The 15,703-nt window shown below is 57.4% G+C and overlaps 1 protein-coding gene across 3 annotated transcripts in view; it reads right to left on the reverse strand.

The window, feature by feature from the left end:
* Nucleotides 1-506: 506 nt before the first annotated feature.
* Nucleotides 507-15,703, reverse strand: part of PCDH1 (protocadherin 1) — a 56,492-nt gene continuing 41,295 nt past the window's right edge. For 2 of the 3 annotated variants that reach the window (XM_059483774.1, XM_059483772.1), the window contains exon 5: nt 507-1,463. In XM_059483774.1, the coding sequence (XP_059339757.1) occupies nt 1,078-1,463 (386 nt within the window). In that variant the 3' untranslated portion in view covers nt 507-1,077. Of the gene's footprint in view, nt 1,464-3,433; nt 3,477-15,703 lie in introns of all 3 variants that reach the window. The other variant, XM_059483775.1, reaches the window with a different exon arrangement.

A 15,703-nucleotide genomic window follows, 5' to 3' on the forward strand; every position in this document is an offset into this window, starting at 1 on the left:
CTGGCCTCGTGGGCATCCCCTGCCCCGGAGGAGGCCCGAGGCGATGGGCTGAGAGCCGGGGCCGCTGGCGACCTCCCTGCCAGCAGAGGCGGACTGAGGGCTTCTCCGGACCCAGCCGGTCCCTTCCTGGGGTCATCCCCTCCCCGGACCCAGCCGGTCCCCTGTCTGGGGGCTTCCCCACCCCTCCTCCACCCGCCAGGCGCAGGGCCACCACCGGGACCCCCCACCCCCAAAGCAGCCCCCACCTATGGCACCGGGCAGTCCCTAGGGACCCTGCAGCTTGTGGGCACAGTGACAATGTTCAGAAAGAGATCCAGGCTGAAAAACAGCAAAGTCCCTACAGTCCGGCCAGGATGCTGCCCCTCTCCTCCAGCTCCCCAGCTGCTGTTTCAGGGACTGATCACATCTCTATTTACAATATAGAACACGAGTGCGGGCCGGACGCTGCGCTCCCAGGGGCTCTTCCACGCAGGAAACCATTCAAAGCTGGAACTTGCTTCCTGTGGTTTGTTTTTTTTTTTTTTCTCTTTTTTTTGTTTTGTTTTTCCTCTTTTTTTTTGTCTGCTTTTTTTTTTTTCCTCATTTTGTTTTGTTTTGTTTTCTCTTTAAATGTCTTTTTGTTTGTTTCAAGGACAATAAAAAGTTGCGATCAGGCAGGACTTCAATGTCATTCCTATAAGATTCATATTTACAGGAGTCTACAGCAAAGAGACAGGCAGCTGGCTCCCCGTGCTCGGGGACACTCCTCGTCCTATGCCCCAGGAACTCCACCAGCTCTGCGTGGACCTTTGGTACGTAAGCCCTTCTCTCCCTTCTCCGTGCCCTCCGCACCAGGAGCCTGCCCAGCCCTCCCCGGCAGCAGTTTGGGATGCTCGGCAATGGGGTCGGGATGCTTTTCACCTTCCCACCCACCCCCAGCCCCGGGCAACAGGGGGTTAAAAAGGCGCTCCTCTCATCCCTGCCTCGCCCTGCCCTGCTCTCCGCAGAGCCCCCTGCCTGGAGAAGCCGCCGGAGCCATAAAGCATCGAAGTGGAAAATGTTCCTCTGGCCTCAGCTCCCTGCCCCTCATGCCCAGCCTCACAGGTAGATCTCCCTCTTGGTGGTCTGGGCTGAGGGGGTGGTGGCTGGCTGGAAGTCCGAGGTCTGGGTGAGAGGAATTTCCTCCATGGGAGAGTCCTTGCAGGGCTCATGGCTACTATTGGAGAAGGCACTGTACGTGGGGAGCAGGCGGAGGTTGGCCATTTTGGTGCTGCGCTCTTCCGACAGTCTGGGGCTGCCGTTCCCGACTTGCTCTTGACTCCCTCTGTCTTGGTAAGGCACAAAAGTGGAGAGTTTGAGGGCGTTCTTGGGCCTGCGGCTGGGGGAGGACTGGCCAGGCATCCAGCAGGTATCGGAGTGGCCGAACTCTGTGCACTCCCGGGTGCAGGTCCCAGTCATGGCTACATCGGGCAGAGGCCGGAGATCTGCGGGGAACAAGGGACAGTAATGTTAGCCCCAGGAACCTCCCTCAGGAACCTGCCTCAGGAACCTGACCTTGGGAACCCCACCCTGGGAATCCTGCCTTGGGAACCCTTCCTCAGGAACCCTTCCTCAGGAACTCTGCCTTGGGAACCTCACCTTGGGAACCCTGCCTTGGGAACCCTTCCTTGGGAACTCCACCTCAGGAACCCCACCTTGGGAACCCCGCCTTGGGAACCCTTCCTCAGGAACCCCGCCTTTGGAACCCCCTCTCGGGATGCAGGGATGAGCAGCAGAGACTGGACATCTCCGTCCTACCCGTGCTGGGACAGACAGATGGACTCACGGACACCCTGGGAGACAGACCCACAGACACCCCAGGAGCTGAACCCATGGATACCCTGGGAGCCAGACCCATGGACATCCAGGAGGTGGACCAATGGACACCCCAGGAACTGGACACATGGAGACCCAGGAGCTGGACCCACAGACAAAAAAACGGGAGCAAAGCAGAGCAGGGAGGGAAACCCAAAGCCACAGAGAAACAGGAGGCAGAGCACAGGGCAGAGCTCCCCGAGCCCCTCAGGAGACCAGGATTGCACAGGGAGGCTCCACAGCTTGGATTTGCAGAGCAGGATATGAGCTGCCATACCAGGCTTGTGATCCCAGAAGGTGAGGCACCACCTGGAACCTGCTAAACTCCAGGAATTCCCATTGGGCACCACCAATGGCATCCCATGGCATCACTGTGCAGAGACAGAATTGCCTTGGACTCAGCCCCGAGACACAGCCGTGTGTCCTGGGCAGCATCCTTGGGCATCCCTGCCCTGCTCCCACCAGGCATTCCAGGCCACATTCCAGCCTCCCCTGGCACCCTCCAGCCAGAAGTCCTGGTCTCCTGTGGAGCCTGCAACCCCCAAGCACACTGAGGCAAAGCCATGCCCACCCCGAGAGAGGCTGGAGATGCCGTGGGGTGCCCTGTGGAGATGCCGGGGTGCCCTGTGCACCAAATCCCTGCCCCTGAGGGAGCCCAGCACCCCAGGGCACCACAGGGCACCACAGCTCCCTGCTCCTGGCACAGCAGAACAATGAGCACCAGTTAGACCAGTTCACATACTGGTGTCCTCACACACCAGCCACCCCCTGCCCCAGGTGTCCCTGAGCCTTGGCCAGGTGTCCTTGGCACAGGCAGCACCTGTCACGAGGCTTCTGAGGTTGGAATTTGGCACTTCCATGCAGAGCTGAGTGTCCCTCCCAGAGCCATCCCAGTCACAAGCCATTCCTTGATTTCTGCCCAAATTTGGGACATCACAGAGTGCCCCAGGACACGTCACTGCCTGCTGCCACAAGCAGATCCAGCCTGGTGCTGATGCTGGGGTGGAAGTAGGTGATGCTCATGACCTTGAGGCTGCTCAGACTTCCAGATGTCTCTGTGGTTCCCAGAAATCCTCTCCATGTCTCCACCACTGTGGAGCTCTCTGCATTGACAGACTGATGGAGGGAGATGCTGAGGAGCTCTGGGGACTTGCAACATGTGGAGCACCCCCTTCACACGGGACACACATTGGTCCACACAATTCCCTCATCCCAAAAGCAGGGCGGGCCCACAGGCGCTCCCTCAGCCTGGGGAAAAAGCAAACCAGAGCACCACAGTGGGGTTTCTGCCCTGGCCAATGCTCCCTGCTGCCACCAGTTTGGGACTGCCACACACCCGAGTCACCCTGGCACAGCTTTCACACACAGGATGCAGGAGAAGGCTCCAGACAATGCTGGGAATGCTTGACACCGGCATGGACGAAGGGGCAAAGTCAGCAGCCAACCATGGTGTGAGCACATCTTGCCCTAAACCAGCCCCCAGTGACGCTCCCCAAACCCTCAGCTGGGGGCTGGGGCCTGTGCCCACACTGCATCCCTGGCACCCACTGGAGCTCCCCCTGGCAGCTGGGACATCCTGGCAGGAGGCACATGGACATACCTGATGGCAGCCCCCATTCACAGCCTGCTCCGCTCAGGGGACTCTGATGAGGGGCAGAAAAAGGACGACAGCGTCACATCAGTGCACAGCCCCGGCCTCCACACCCCCTGCAGCCTCTGACACCCCTGTCCCCTGGTCCCCACTGCCTCCTTGGCCTCTCCTGGCCCTGCTCCAGCCTCCTGAGGCCGCTCAGCCACTGCTGCTCCTCCCTCATTCCTGGCTCCAGCTTCATCCTGATCCTCCCTGGAGCCCAGCATCCCTGGGAAGACTCACACGGGGACACTGGGAGCCACCTGGGTGGTGACACCAGAAACTCGGGCACATGGAGGGGTTGGGGCTGTGCACACACACAGGGATACACACATGGATATACACATGGACATACATGGACACACACACATGGACACCTTCAGGGATACACACATGGACACACACATGGATATATACACATGGACACACACATGGACACACATACAGGGATACACACACCTGGATACACACAGAGATGCACACACATGGATACACACGCGTGGATACACATGTGGATGCACACAAATGGACGCACACACGGATACATACACAGGGATACACACACATGGACACACACACAGGGATACACACACATGGACACATACACATGGACACACACATACATGGATACAGACATGGACACACACATGGATACACACACATGGACACACACATGGGTACACACACACACATACACACATACATGGATACACACATGGACACACACACAGACCCACACATGGACACACACATGGATACACACACACGGATACACACATGGATACACATATGGATACACACACATGAATACACACACGGATACACACTCATGGACGCACACACGGGTACACACATGGACACGTACACACAGACACATACACATGGACACACAGACACCACACCCAGATCCATCCCTCAGGTTGCTGGCCCTGCTCGCGGCGTGGGGACAGCCATGCTCACACGGTGGGGACAAGAAGCAGCAGCAGCAGCACAAAAGCAGCCCAGGGGACACGGCAGGGCACGGGCAGCACAGGAGCGTAGCTTGGCAGGGCACGTCCTCGGGGCTGGTCATGCACCAGTGCCCTGTTTCCTGGGGAATCGCCTCAATTCTCTCTCCCACATGAGATACACAACCAGAGGCACAAGGGCTCTGTTTCCATCCCTACTCTGGGCAAGCAGAGAACGGAATCTGAACCCAAGAGAATCTATCAGGTTTTCCTGTCAGGACCACAGGATGCTCCAGTGGCCACGCAAAGCCTTGGGCACTTTGAGGTCATGTTCTGTGGTCTTTCCCTCATGTCCACATGGAATTATCGCCATCCTTTCCTCACCAGGTTTCCTCCTGGACGTCCTTTCCTCTCTCAGAGAGGCCCTGGTGCTCTGTGCTCCCAGGGGAGTGGATGGGAGCCATCCTCTCTTCCTGGGGCAGAGGGAGCTTTGCCGAGCCCACAGAGGGGACTGGCAGGACTGAAATAAAATCCACCTCTGCAGGGAACAAAGCTACGGAGATGTCCTGGTGCCAGCAGCAGCTTGGGAATGGCAGGATCAAGCAGGAACGCTGTGTTCAGGGTCTTTTATTCTGCTCTACCCATTGTCTGCTCCTGGCACTGGAGCCTTTTTCCAGCGTTGTCCCCTCGCTGGCAGAGCGGATTCTGTGCCATGAGCCCGGAACGGGGCAGGGTGCAGTTCCTGAATAGCTGGGACTGAGGGAAAACACGACCCCATGGCCTAATTCCCAGCACATGCTGGTGGCTCAGGGACTCCAGTGTGCCACCAGGCAAGCACAAATCCCTCCTCGGTGGGAATTCTGTCCATGGATTTTCCCCAGTTTTGTGGGGTGGAGAGGAGGCAGGCCCTCACCTCGGGGTGCACAAAGGGTGCTCGGGATTTCTGATCCCTCCTCCACTCATAATGCACTTTTGTGCCTCTGAGGCCCTGGAATGTGACAACATTCCCAGGGATGAAGAGGATGGCCACGTCCTCTCTGGTATCAGGGTGTCCTGGTCACACCCAGTAAAGCTCTGTGCAACTGCTGTGTTTTCCTGAGCTTTGGCCCATCCTGGTTATTCCAGGCCACCAGACTGTGCTTCCCAGGCAGGGAAGAGGTTGCCTGGGCATTCACAGCCCTCACATCCTCCTGACTCCCCCCTTTCCTGCAGCTTTGCCTCTCTCTGGCACCCCCTCATCAGCAGCCTCAGGGTGTTTTCCTCCTCAGTGAGGAACCCAGGGCAGGAAAAGTTGGATCCCTTTGGTTTCTTGGGGCGCACCATTGGGGTTTTACACCAGGACACCCTCAGAGATACCAGGTTGGCTCCTCTGGAAAGAGGCACAAATTGGTGCTGCTGCTAATTACTCCTGTCTCCCTCTCTCCCCACCTGGGGCAGGAGCTCATCCTGTCACAGAGCTCCTCCAAACCATACTGGGGGATCCCAGCACAGCTCTGGGGCGCTTTGGGGACAACACAAAAGCAGCAGCCTCAGCCAGCAGTGCTTCCATCTCCTGCAGGAGATGGGCGGAGGTTCCCTCACCCTCTGCAAGCCTGGGAGCTCCCAGCAGAGGCTGAGCCAGCCCCCAGCATGTTTTTTGTGCCAGCCTGGTTTTTATCCCCAGCCTGGTTTGGTCTTCCTGTGTCTTCCACTTGCGTCAGTGCAGGGAGAGCAGGGATGGATGATGCAGCACAGGAGAAGCCTTGGAAGGGAGGGGAAGTGCTGGAGCAGCTCTGGGAGGGGAGGCAGAGGGGCTGTGACAGAGCAGAGCAGGGCAGAGGATGCAGAGAAGCCCAGGAAAGGGAAGCACAGCATGCCAGGAGGGACTGGAAAGGCTCAGTGGTGTAGGGAAATGGGGAAGGGGAGTGTGGGGAGAGCAGCTGGGAGGAAAACCAGATGCTTTCACAGAGCTGGGATCAGAACAAGCCTTCTTCCCTCCCTGGGGAGAACTCATCTAGCCAGCTGCCCCAAAAGCAGAGCCCCAGAGCCCTGACCTGTGCTGGCCCTGGGGACAGAGGGACAGACAGGGCCCACGCTGCACCCCGGGCTGCCAGGGTTCCAGAGGTCTGTCCTGAGCCAGGGAAAGGGGCAGGGCTCCCAGGAGAGGCAGCCTGGCCACCTGGGAATGCCTCCTCTCCCATTCCTGGCCCTCAGGGCTCTGCAGACCCCTCTGGGGTGCCTGGCATCACCTCCCAGCAGCACTGTCCCCCCTCCCTGTGCAACAAGGACTCCCTTCCCACCCCACAGCTCCTGGCAGTCAGCACCATTACCATTCCCTATTTCACCATTCCTGGTGCTGTTCTCCTGCACCATGGCTCCTCCAGGAACCATTCCCAGGAATGCTGCTCCCTGCTGCCCATGGCAGAGCTGCTGGTGCCAACATTCTCCACAGGTGCCACTCTCCCACAGTGCCACTCCCCCCAGGTGTGTCCTCCCCAGGTGTGTTCCCCCAGGTGTGTTCCCCCAGGTGTGTATCCCCCACGGCGCACTCCCGAAGGCACAGCTCTCCTATGGTGCTGCTCCCTCCAGGTGCCATTCCCTGCAGTGCCATTCCTGGGAAATGCCATCCCCACGGCGCTGCTGCCTCCAGGTACGGGTCCCCCTGCAGGTGCCATGTTCTGTGCTGCTGCTGCCTCCAGGTGCTGCCCCCCCTGCTGCTGCCTTCCCTGCAGGCAGCCCTGCTGCAGTGAGCCATCTCCTCCAGGCTCCATGTTTTACACACTGCTCCCTCCAGACACCACTTCCCTGCTGAGCTGCTTCCTCCAGGCACCGGTGCTGCTGCTCCCTGCTCAGACAACCTTAGAAACAGCTGGGATTGTGCAGCCCAACATGCCATGTTCTTACACTGGCTAGCCCCATTGCTATGCTATCCTGTTCCATCCCATGAATAGAATCCCATCCTATCCTATCCCATTGCTATCCCATCCTATTCCATCCCATCCTATTATTATCCTATGCTATGCTATGCTATGCTATGCTATGCTATGCTATGCTATGCTATGCTATGCTATGCTATCCTATCCTATCCTATCCCATTGATATCCTATCCTATCCTATCCCATCCCATCCCATCCCATCCCATCCCATCCCATCCCATCCCATCCCATCCCATCCCATCCCATCCCATCCCAGCAGGAGTTTCCTGCAGGGAACAGGCCTGTGGCAGCTCTGTGCCTCATTCCCAGCACGTTTTCCCCTTGCCAGGGCTGTAGGGAGAGGGGAGCTGTGCTGCAGGTGGCTCTGGAGCCAGGATCTCCTTCACAAGCTCACAGACAAGGTGCCCCTTCACAGTCTCCAAATCAGGGAGGCACAGCCAGTGCATTATCCCAGCAGGGAATCAGGGAATGTTCTGGGCTGAAGGGACCCAAAAGGATCATCAGTCCAGCTCCAGACCGCCCAGCAATCCATCCCCCTGTGCATCCCTGGTGCCCAAAGGCTCCTGGAGCTCTGGCAGCCTCGGGGCCGTGCCCATTCCCTGGGCAGCCTGAGCAGTGCCAGCACCCTCTGGGGCAGAACCTTTCCCTGGTGTCCATCCCAAAGCTCCCCTGCAGCCGTTCCCTCCTTCCCTGAGCTCTGCCCTGGGCTCCTTGTGCAGCTGAACCAGCCCAGTGCCCTCAGCCCTCCTCGGGTGGCCCCTGCAGAGCCTTCCCCAGCCCGGCCCCTCCTTTGGGCATCTGGAACAGCTTTGGGGCTCTGATGTTGTGGCACTCGAAGTGCCCCAGCCCTGGAGCGGGACAATCCCTCCCTGGCTGATCCCCATCACCTTTGGATGCAGAATCCCTCCCGCAGCTCCTCACCCATTTCTGGCCCATATTCCCGTGAAGACGAGCCCAGAGCTCAGCAATGTGCCCTGCAGAGCTGCTGGGGCGGGGATGTTTGGGCACGGAGGGCTCGGAGCCGGGAGCAGCTCCCGCAGCCCCGGGCTCCCCCCGCACCCTCCCCGGCTGCAGGACCGCTCCCAGCACCTCATCACCCAGGCAGACGGCTGCGGGACCGCTCCTAGCACTACAACACCCAGCCAGATGGCTGCCCAAGGTTCCCACCCTCGCTCCAGATGGCTCCCGCTATGGGAGCCCGACCCGGCACTGCCCACCGCGGGGTGACTGCGGCTCCGAGCCGCACCTCGAGCTCCCGGGGAGGGAACGAGCAGCACCCGCTGTTCCACACATCCCCGGAGCTGCCGGGCACGCACAGGCTTCTCATGGGCTCCAGGAGATGGAACAGCCCCGGCATCCCCCGGCCCCTCCGGCCCCGCTGCTCTGCCCCTGTGCTGGGCAGCACGCACAGCTCAGCTCGGCCCGAAGGGAACGGGCTCTGCACGCACGGATCAGCCCCAGCCCCTGTGGGACATCCCGGCACTCCGGAGCTGCAAACGCCTTCCCAGCCCCTGCCGAGGGCAGCCCAGCACGGCCAGGAAGGGATGGGAACAGATGGACCCACCCGGCTCGGTATTGCAGCACAGCTGGGGCTGGGGAGCTTTGCCTGGCTCCCAGGGGATGTTCTTCCTTTTCCCAGATCCCAGGGGATGTGTTCTTCCCTTGTCTGGCTCCCAGGGGATGTGTTCTTCCTTCTCCCCACTCCCAAGGAATGTGTTTCCCTTTTTCCGCATTCCCAGGGGATGTGTTTCCATTCCCCATTCGCAGGGGATGTGTTTTCCCTTTTCCCCATTCCCAGGGAATGTGTTATCCCTTTTTTCCCATTCCCAAGGGATGTGTTTCCCTGTTCCCAGGGAATGTGTTTTCCCTTTCCCCATTCCTAGGGGATGTGTTTTCCCTTTTCCCCATTCCCAGGGAAGGTGTTATCCCTTTTTCCCCATTCCCAAGGGATGTGCTTTCCCCTTTCCCAGGGGATGTGTTTTCCCTTTATCCCCACTCCCAGGGGATGTGTTTTCCCCTTTTTCCCTGTTCCCAGGGGATGTGTTTTCCCTTTATCCCCACTCCCAGGGGATGTGTTTTCCCCTTTTTCCCTGTTCCCAGGGGATGTGTTTCCCTTTCCCCACTCCCAGGGGATCTGTTCTTCCTTGTCCCCATTCCCAGGGAATGTGTTTTCCCTTTTCCCCATTCCCAGAGAATGTGTTTTCCCTTTTCTCCATTCCCAGGGAATGTGTTTTCCCCATTCCCAGAGGATGTATTTTCCCTTTTTCCCACTCCCAGGGAATGTGTTTTCCCCATTCCCAGAGGATGTATTTTCCCTTTTTTCCCCATTCCCAGGGGATGTATTTTCCCTTTTTGCCTGTTCCCAGGGGATCTGTTTCTCTTTTCCCCATTCCCAGGGATGTGTTTTCCCTTTTTTCCCATTCCCAGGGGATGTGTCCTTCCTTTTCCCCACTCCCAGGGGATCTGTTTCCATTCCCTCACTCCCAGGGGATGTGTTTTCCCCATTCCCAGGGATGTATTTTCCCTTTTTTCCCCATTCCCAGGGATGTGTTTTCCCTTTTTTCCCCATTCTCAGGGTTGTGTTTCCTATGTGTGCAGGAGGAGCCGCCTCCCTGCTGCAGTCACAGCGGCCACATCGCCACAGCAACGGCAGGCAGAGCACCCAGATGGATGTTCCCAGACACTGAGAATGTCCCTGCAGGGCTCAGAACACACTGAGGGCTCCCAAAATCCCCATCACCCCACAGCTTCCCTGTGACACCCAGCAAAACAAATTCAACCCCCCTGTAACAGATTTTGTGGTTGTGGTGCCACCCCCATGATCTCCTACCCCGGCACAGAGGGGCTTCAACCTTCACTGGACTATAAAAAGCAGAATTATTCCATTAAACTGCTGAATAATTATGTTAAGAAGCACCTAAATAGGATTACAGGGTCCAAAGGTTAGGAAATGCCAAAATTAGGATTGTCCAGGCAGCCTTAATTCTCCTCCTGCTTCCTGATGCAGAGCAGAGTCTCACTCTGGAGGGAAATATTTCCCCTGGGGTCCCTTTGTGGCTTCCAGGGAGAGCACAGAGCTCCTGGGAGGTTTAACAGGGAACGAGCTGATTTGCCACTGAGACTCTGCCCCAGAAACTGGGGAGGGTACAAGGAAAGGGTCAAGAGATCACAGAAAACTCCTCCTCTAAATAAAAAGGGGCTGGAGGATGGAGGGTGTTGCTCTCCTAATGAGAAGAAACAGCAATTTTCTCTTATCTTTCCAGAAATAAAATATCTGGGCACATTTCACTGGCACTTCTCAGAATATTTGGTACCTGACACACGCCCTCTATGAAAAATCAGGTCCCTGCAGCTAAAACTCACAGCAGCCAAAAGGAAAGGCACAGAATGAGCATTGCTGGGCAATCCCCTCACTCACTGTGCATAAAACAACACAACCCAGCTCCAGAGTGAAACCCTGGATCCATTCACATCCCAACCTACAGACCAGGGGCATTCCACAAATATCCACCAGAAATGCTGGGGAGTCCAAACCAATCCATGGAACAACCAAACCCTGTTCCAGCACTGGCTCCTGCAGCACCCAGGGGAACAACAGCACCTGAGGTTCCTTTAGGGGCACACAAAGGCCCTAAAACCATGGAATATGGGGCAGTGGAGCTCCTGCCCTCCCTGCCCCAGGAGCTGGGACAGGGGGAGCTCAGGGTTAATGATGTAAATCCCAGGGGAGGGAGCAGCACCTGCCACCCCCGGGGCTGCCAGCTCATGCATGCCTTGGATGCACATTCCTGCTGGCCAAATCCCTCCTGATTGCTCCTGCTTGCATTCCCCATCCCCACCTGCTCTGCTGATGGCGATTCTGCCCCTGGGAGGCTGGGGATGGCCTGTCCTCCTGCAGGCAGGGGCTCCCTGGGGACAGGGAATGGCTGTGACAGAGCTCTCTGGGGACACGGAATGGCCACCCCAGAGTTGCTTGGGGATATGGGAATGGCTGTCACAGAGCTCCTTGGGGAATGGCCACCCTAGAGCTCCCTGGGGACATGGGAGTGCCCACCCCAGAGCTCCTTGGGGACACAGGAATGGCTATCCCAAAATTCCTTGGGTACACAGGAATGACAGAGTTCCCAGGGGACAGGGAATGGCTCTCCCAAAGTTCCTTGGGGACACAGGAATGGCAGAGCTCCGTGGGGACATGAGATTGGCAGAGATCCCTATGGACACAGGAATGGCTACCCCAGAGTTCCCTATGGACACAGGAATGGCCACCTTGGGGACATGAGAATGGCTCTCCCAAAGTTCTTTAGGTACAGGGAATGGCCACCCTAGAGCTCCCTGGGGACATGGGAGCTGTCCCATGAGCTGTCCTCATGGGCTGTCCCAGAGCTCCTTGGGGACACAGGAATGGTTGTCCCAAAGTTCCTTGGGGACACAGGAGTGCCCATTCCAGAGCTCCCAGGGGACACAGGAGTGCCCACCCCAGAGCTCCCTGGCACACTGTGGGTGCCCTGTGCTGCCAGCCAGGGTGACCACAAGAGGCCATGCCAGCAGGAGCAGTGTCACCAGTGCCACTCTGAGCACTCACTGCCCTGGTGACACCGTGCCCACAGCCCAGGGGCCCTTCCCAGCCCTCTGGTGTGCTTCACTGTCAGCTGCACCTGGGTGAGGGACAGGGAGTGGCCCTGGTGGCACCAGGTCCTGGGGAGCTGCCAGTCCATTTTATCAGGGCTTGGTGACACACAATTGTTCTCTTACCCCATGTCCCCAGGTCACCAGTTCTCAGAGAATCCCTGGTCATGGTCCCAGAGGGGCTGGAGAGCTGAGCCATGGCAAGACTGTGCCCTGTGGGGCTGGGGACAGTCCCCCCACCCAGCAGGGACATGGCACAGCAGCAAATGCTCCTTCCAGGAGGAGCAAAGCACATAATCCCTGAGCTCTGAAAGTGCCTGAGTCTGTGAGAGGCCAGCTCTGATCCTCCCTGACCTGTCCCCTCTGCCCCGGGCTGGGGGCAGCACAGAGGGTCCCCTGCAGCCCCATCCCACCCAAACCATGGCATTCCACCCTGGCATCCCTGGGGCTGGCCTGGGCACCCTTCTCCTGCTGCATCCCAGCACCTGCAAGGGTTAATCTGCCTCTCCAGAGCTCCTCAAAGCTAATTAGAAAGAGCCTGGGCAAGTGTGGTGGCAGACACCAGTGCACTTATCTACCCACTTCCGGGGCTCTGCCCTTATCATTTAATTAAAGCTGCAGCCTGCTGCCCTGGCTGCCAGCAGCTCATCACCGAGGGCACTGGAGCTTGAGGCAGCTCTGCCAGCGCACCAGGAAGGGCAGGAGAAGGGAGAACAGGCCCTGGGAAGGACAATCAGAGGGAGAAGAGATAAAGGAAGAGTCCCTGTGTGCTGGCTGGGACTGGGGAGGCAGTGAGGGATCCCAAAGTGTGCCAGGCATGGGTGATGTGGGGACAGATCTGCTCCAGGGGGACCTGGGCACTGTCACAGCCTGGGAGTGAGACAAGGAAAGGCCTTGGGGGAGGCACTTCAGAGTGGTTCCATCTCACAGAACCCCCAGAGCAGGTCTCCCATGGAATCCCAGGATCACTGAGGTTGGAAAAGCCCTCCAGGATCAAAGAGTCCAAGCTGTGCCTGATCCCCTCTTTGTCCCCAGCCCAGAGCACTCAGTGCCACCTCCAGCCCTTCCTGGGACACCTCCAGGGATGGGCACTCCAAACCCCCCTGGGCAGCCCCTCCCAATCCCTGAGCCCCCTTTCCATGGGGAAATTCCTGCTGTGCCCACCCTGGGCCTGCCCTGGCCCAGCCTGAGGCCGTTCCCTCTGCTCCTGTCCCTGTTCCCTGGAGCACAGCCCGACCCCCCCGGCTGTCCCCTCCTGGCAGGAGCTGTGCAGAGCCACAAGGGCCCCCTGAGCCTCCTCTGCTCCAGGCTGAGCCCCTGCCCAGCTCCCTCAGCCTCTCCTGGGGCTCCAGCCCCTTCCCAGCTCCGTTCCCTGCCCTGGACACGCTCCAGCCCCTGCAGGGCTCTCTGGCCATGAGGGCCCAGAACAGGACACAGCCCTCGAGGTGCCCCAGCAGTGCCAGCACAGGGGACAGGCCCTGCCCTTGTCCTGCTGCCACACTGGTTTTGATCCAGGCCAGGTGCCCACGGCCTCCTTGGGCACCCCTGGGCACCTCTGGGCTCGTTTCCTCTCAAGTCTGATGCTGCTTTACCCACTCAGGCAGAGCTGGAATTTTGCTGGAATTAATGAACCAGCAGCGCACAGACCCTGCACTGTGTTCTCTCCCTGTCCCCCCATCCCTGGTGGGAGATGTGACCAGGACAGGGTGGCATTTTTGGGGTGGGGTGAAGGACGTCTTCCACTGTCCCAGGCTGCTCCATACCCTGTCCAACCTGGCCTTGGGCACTGCCAGGGATCCAGGGGCAGCCACAGCTGCTCTGGGCAAGCTCAGGGCATCACCACCTTCACAAGGAAAGATTTTTCCCTAATATCCAATCTAAATCTCCTGTGTCAGTTGGAATCCATTCCCCAATGGATAAACCCTGGGATTGCTGTTATGTGAAGGCCACACAGGGCAGTGTGGGCACAGCTCCCCAGGGATGTGTTCTGAGGTACATTCAGAGCACATTTTGGGACAAGCAGCCCCCAAACACCGCTGGCAGCTCCCATGCCAAATCCCAGCCCTCCCTCCCAAAGCGTGGTTAAGCTAATGGATCTTGAAAGGAAATTTTCATAATCACTTTGTTAGCAGGGCTGAGGCAGCACAGCTTGTTCTCCAAAACTAGCTGGAACAGCTTGGCTAAACCTCATGAAAAACAGAAAGAGAAATCAACCTGAGGGGAACCCAGCATGGAAAATTGAAGCTGTGGTGCTGGAAAGCAGCTAAGGCGATAAGGCATCAGAAAGGAGCCTGTGCAGCACAAAATGTCAGAGCTGAGGCTGTGCAGGGCAGGATCCTCACTGCAGAGCTGCTCCAGAGGCACAGCCTGGCTGGAGCCAGGGATCACATCCTGACCCCTTCCTCCTTTTCCTGCTGCTCCTTGTGTGTGCCCGGCACGCCCCGAGTGCCAGAGCTGTGCTGGGAACGGGAGCACCAGCCAGGGAGGGGCTGGGAAAGGGGCTCAGATGGGGAAAAGGAGGTTCAGGGGACACTTTGTGGCTCTGCACAACTCCCTGACACGAGAGGAAATCAGGAGCTGCTCCCAGGATGAGTGGGCTCAAGCTGCTGCAGGAGAGCTTTAAGCTGGACATCAGGGAACATTTCATCCCACAGGGATGGTCAGAGCTGTGCAGGGCAGTGGTGGAGCCACCCTGGAGGGATTTCAAAGCCATGTGTGTAGCTATGATATTTTGTGAAAAATCTTTTCTTTAAGAATTTTCCTCCTGAGAAGCTGAGAGGCTTCAGGAGCAAAATGCAAAAAAAAAAAAAAAAAAGCAAAATGCTGCTGTGGAATGCAACAGGTACATCTGTGATTGATCTCATAGACTTGTTTTTTATTAATGGCCAATCAGTCAGCTGGCTCGGACTCTCTGTCGAGCCACAAGCTTTTGTTATTATTTTTCTTTTTCTATTCTTATCTGGCCTTCTGATGAAACTCTTTCTTCTATTCTTTTAGTATAGTTTTAATGTAATATATATCATAAAATAATAAATCAAGCCTTCTGAAACATGGAGTCAGATCCTTGTCTCTTCCCTCATCCTCAGACCCCTGTGGACACTGTCTCACATGTGGATGTGGCACTTGGGGACAGGGGTTAGTGGTGGTCTTGGCACTGCTGGGGGAATAGTTGGACTTGATGATCTCAGATTTCCAACCTTAATTCCGTAATTCTGTGCAAAGGGTGGTCCTCTCCCACCCGCTGCTCATGTCCTAATCACACAAGCCAGAATTAACAGGCAATAATTGGATTATTTTTAATTAATTTTCAGCATGGCCAGGCCTCTCACCTCACCTACAGCACTCCAAGGAGCACCAGTTCATGCACACAGGGATTTGGGAATCCCAGCCTGGCTTTGTGAGTCCTCTCCAGTGTTTGCTCCTTGGTGGCTGCCTCTCATTGTTCCCGGGTATTAAAGCTCTTGTGTCAAGGAGAAAAGAAGTGGCGTTCGCATGTCTGCCTTTGAACAAAACCATTGTTCAGCTCCATCAACAATTTAATAATCCTTCCCTGGCAGGACAATGGATGGGGGGAAATGGTGGGCGCAGGGGGGCCGGGAGCCGCAGAGCCAAGTGCTGTTCCCGGCCTTTGAAGTCAGGGAGGTGTTTAAGTGACAAAAACCCCACAAGTTTATGAAAAGGGCTCCTCTCAAGGAGGGGATCTGCAAACAAAGGGAACCGAGACCACTCAGAGGGAAGCAGAGCAGGGAGAA

The sequence above is a fragment of the Ammospiza nelsoni genome, chromosome 16 (genome assembly GCF_027579445.1).
Source record: "Ammospiza nelsoni isolate bAmmNel1 chromosome 16, bAmmNel1.pri, whole genome shotgun sequence".
In the NCBI taxonomy this organism is placed as follows: Eukaryota; Metazoa; Chordata; class Aves; order Passeriformes; family Passerellidae; genus Ammospiza; species Ammospiza nelsoni.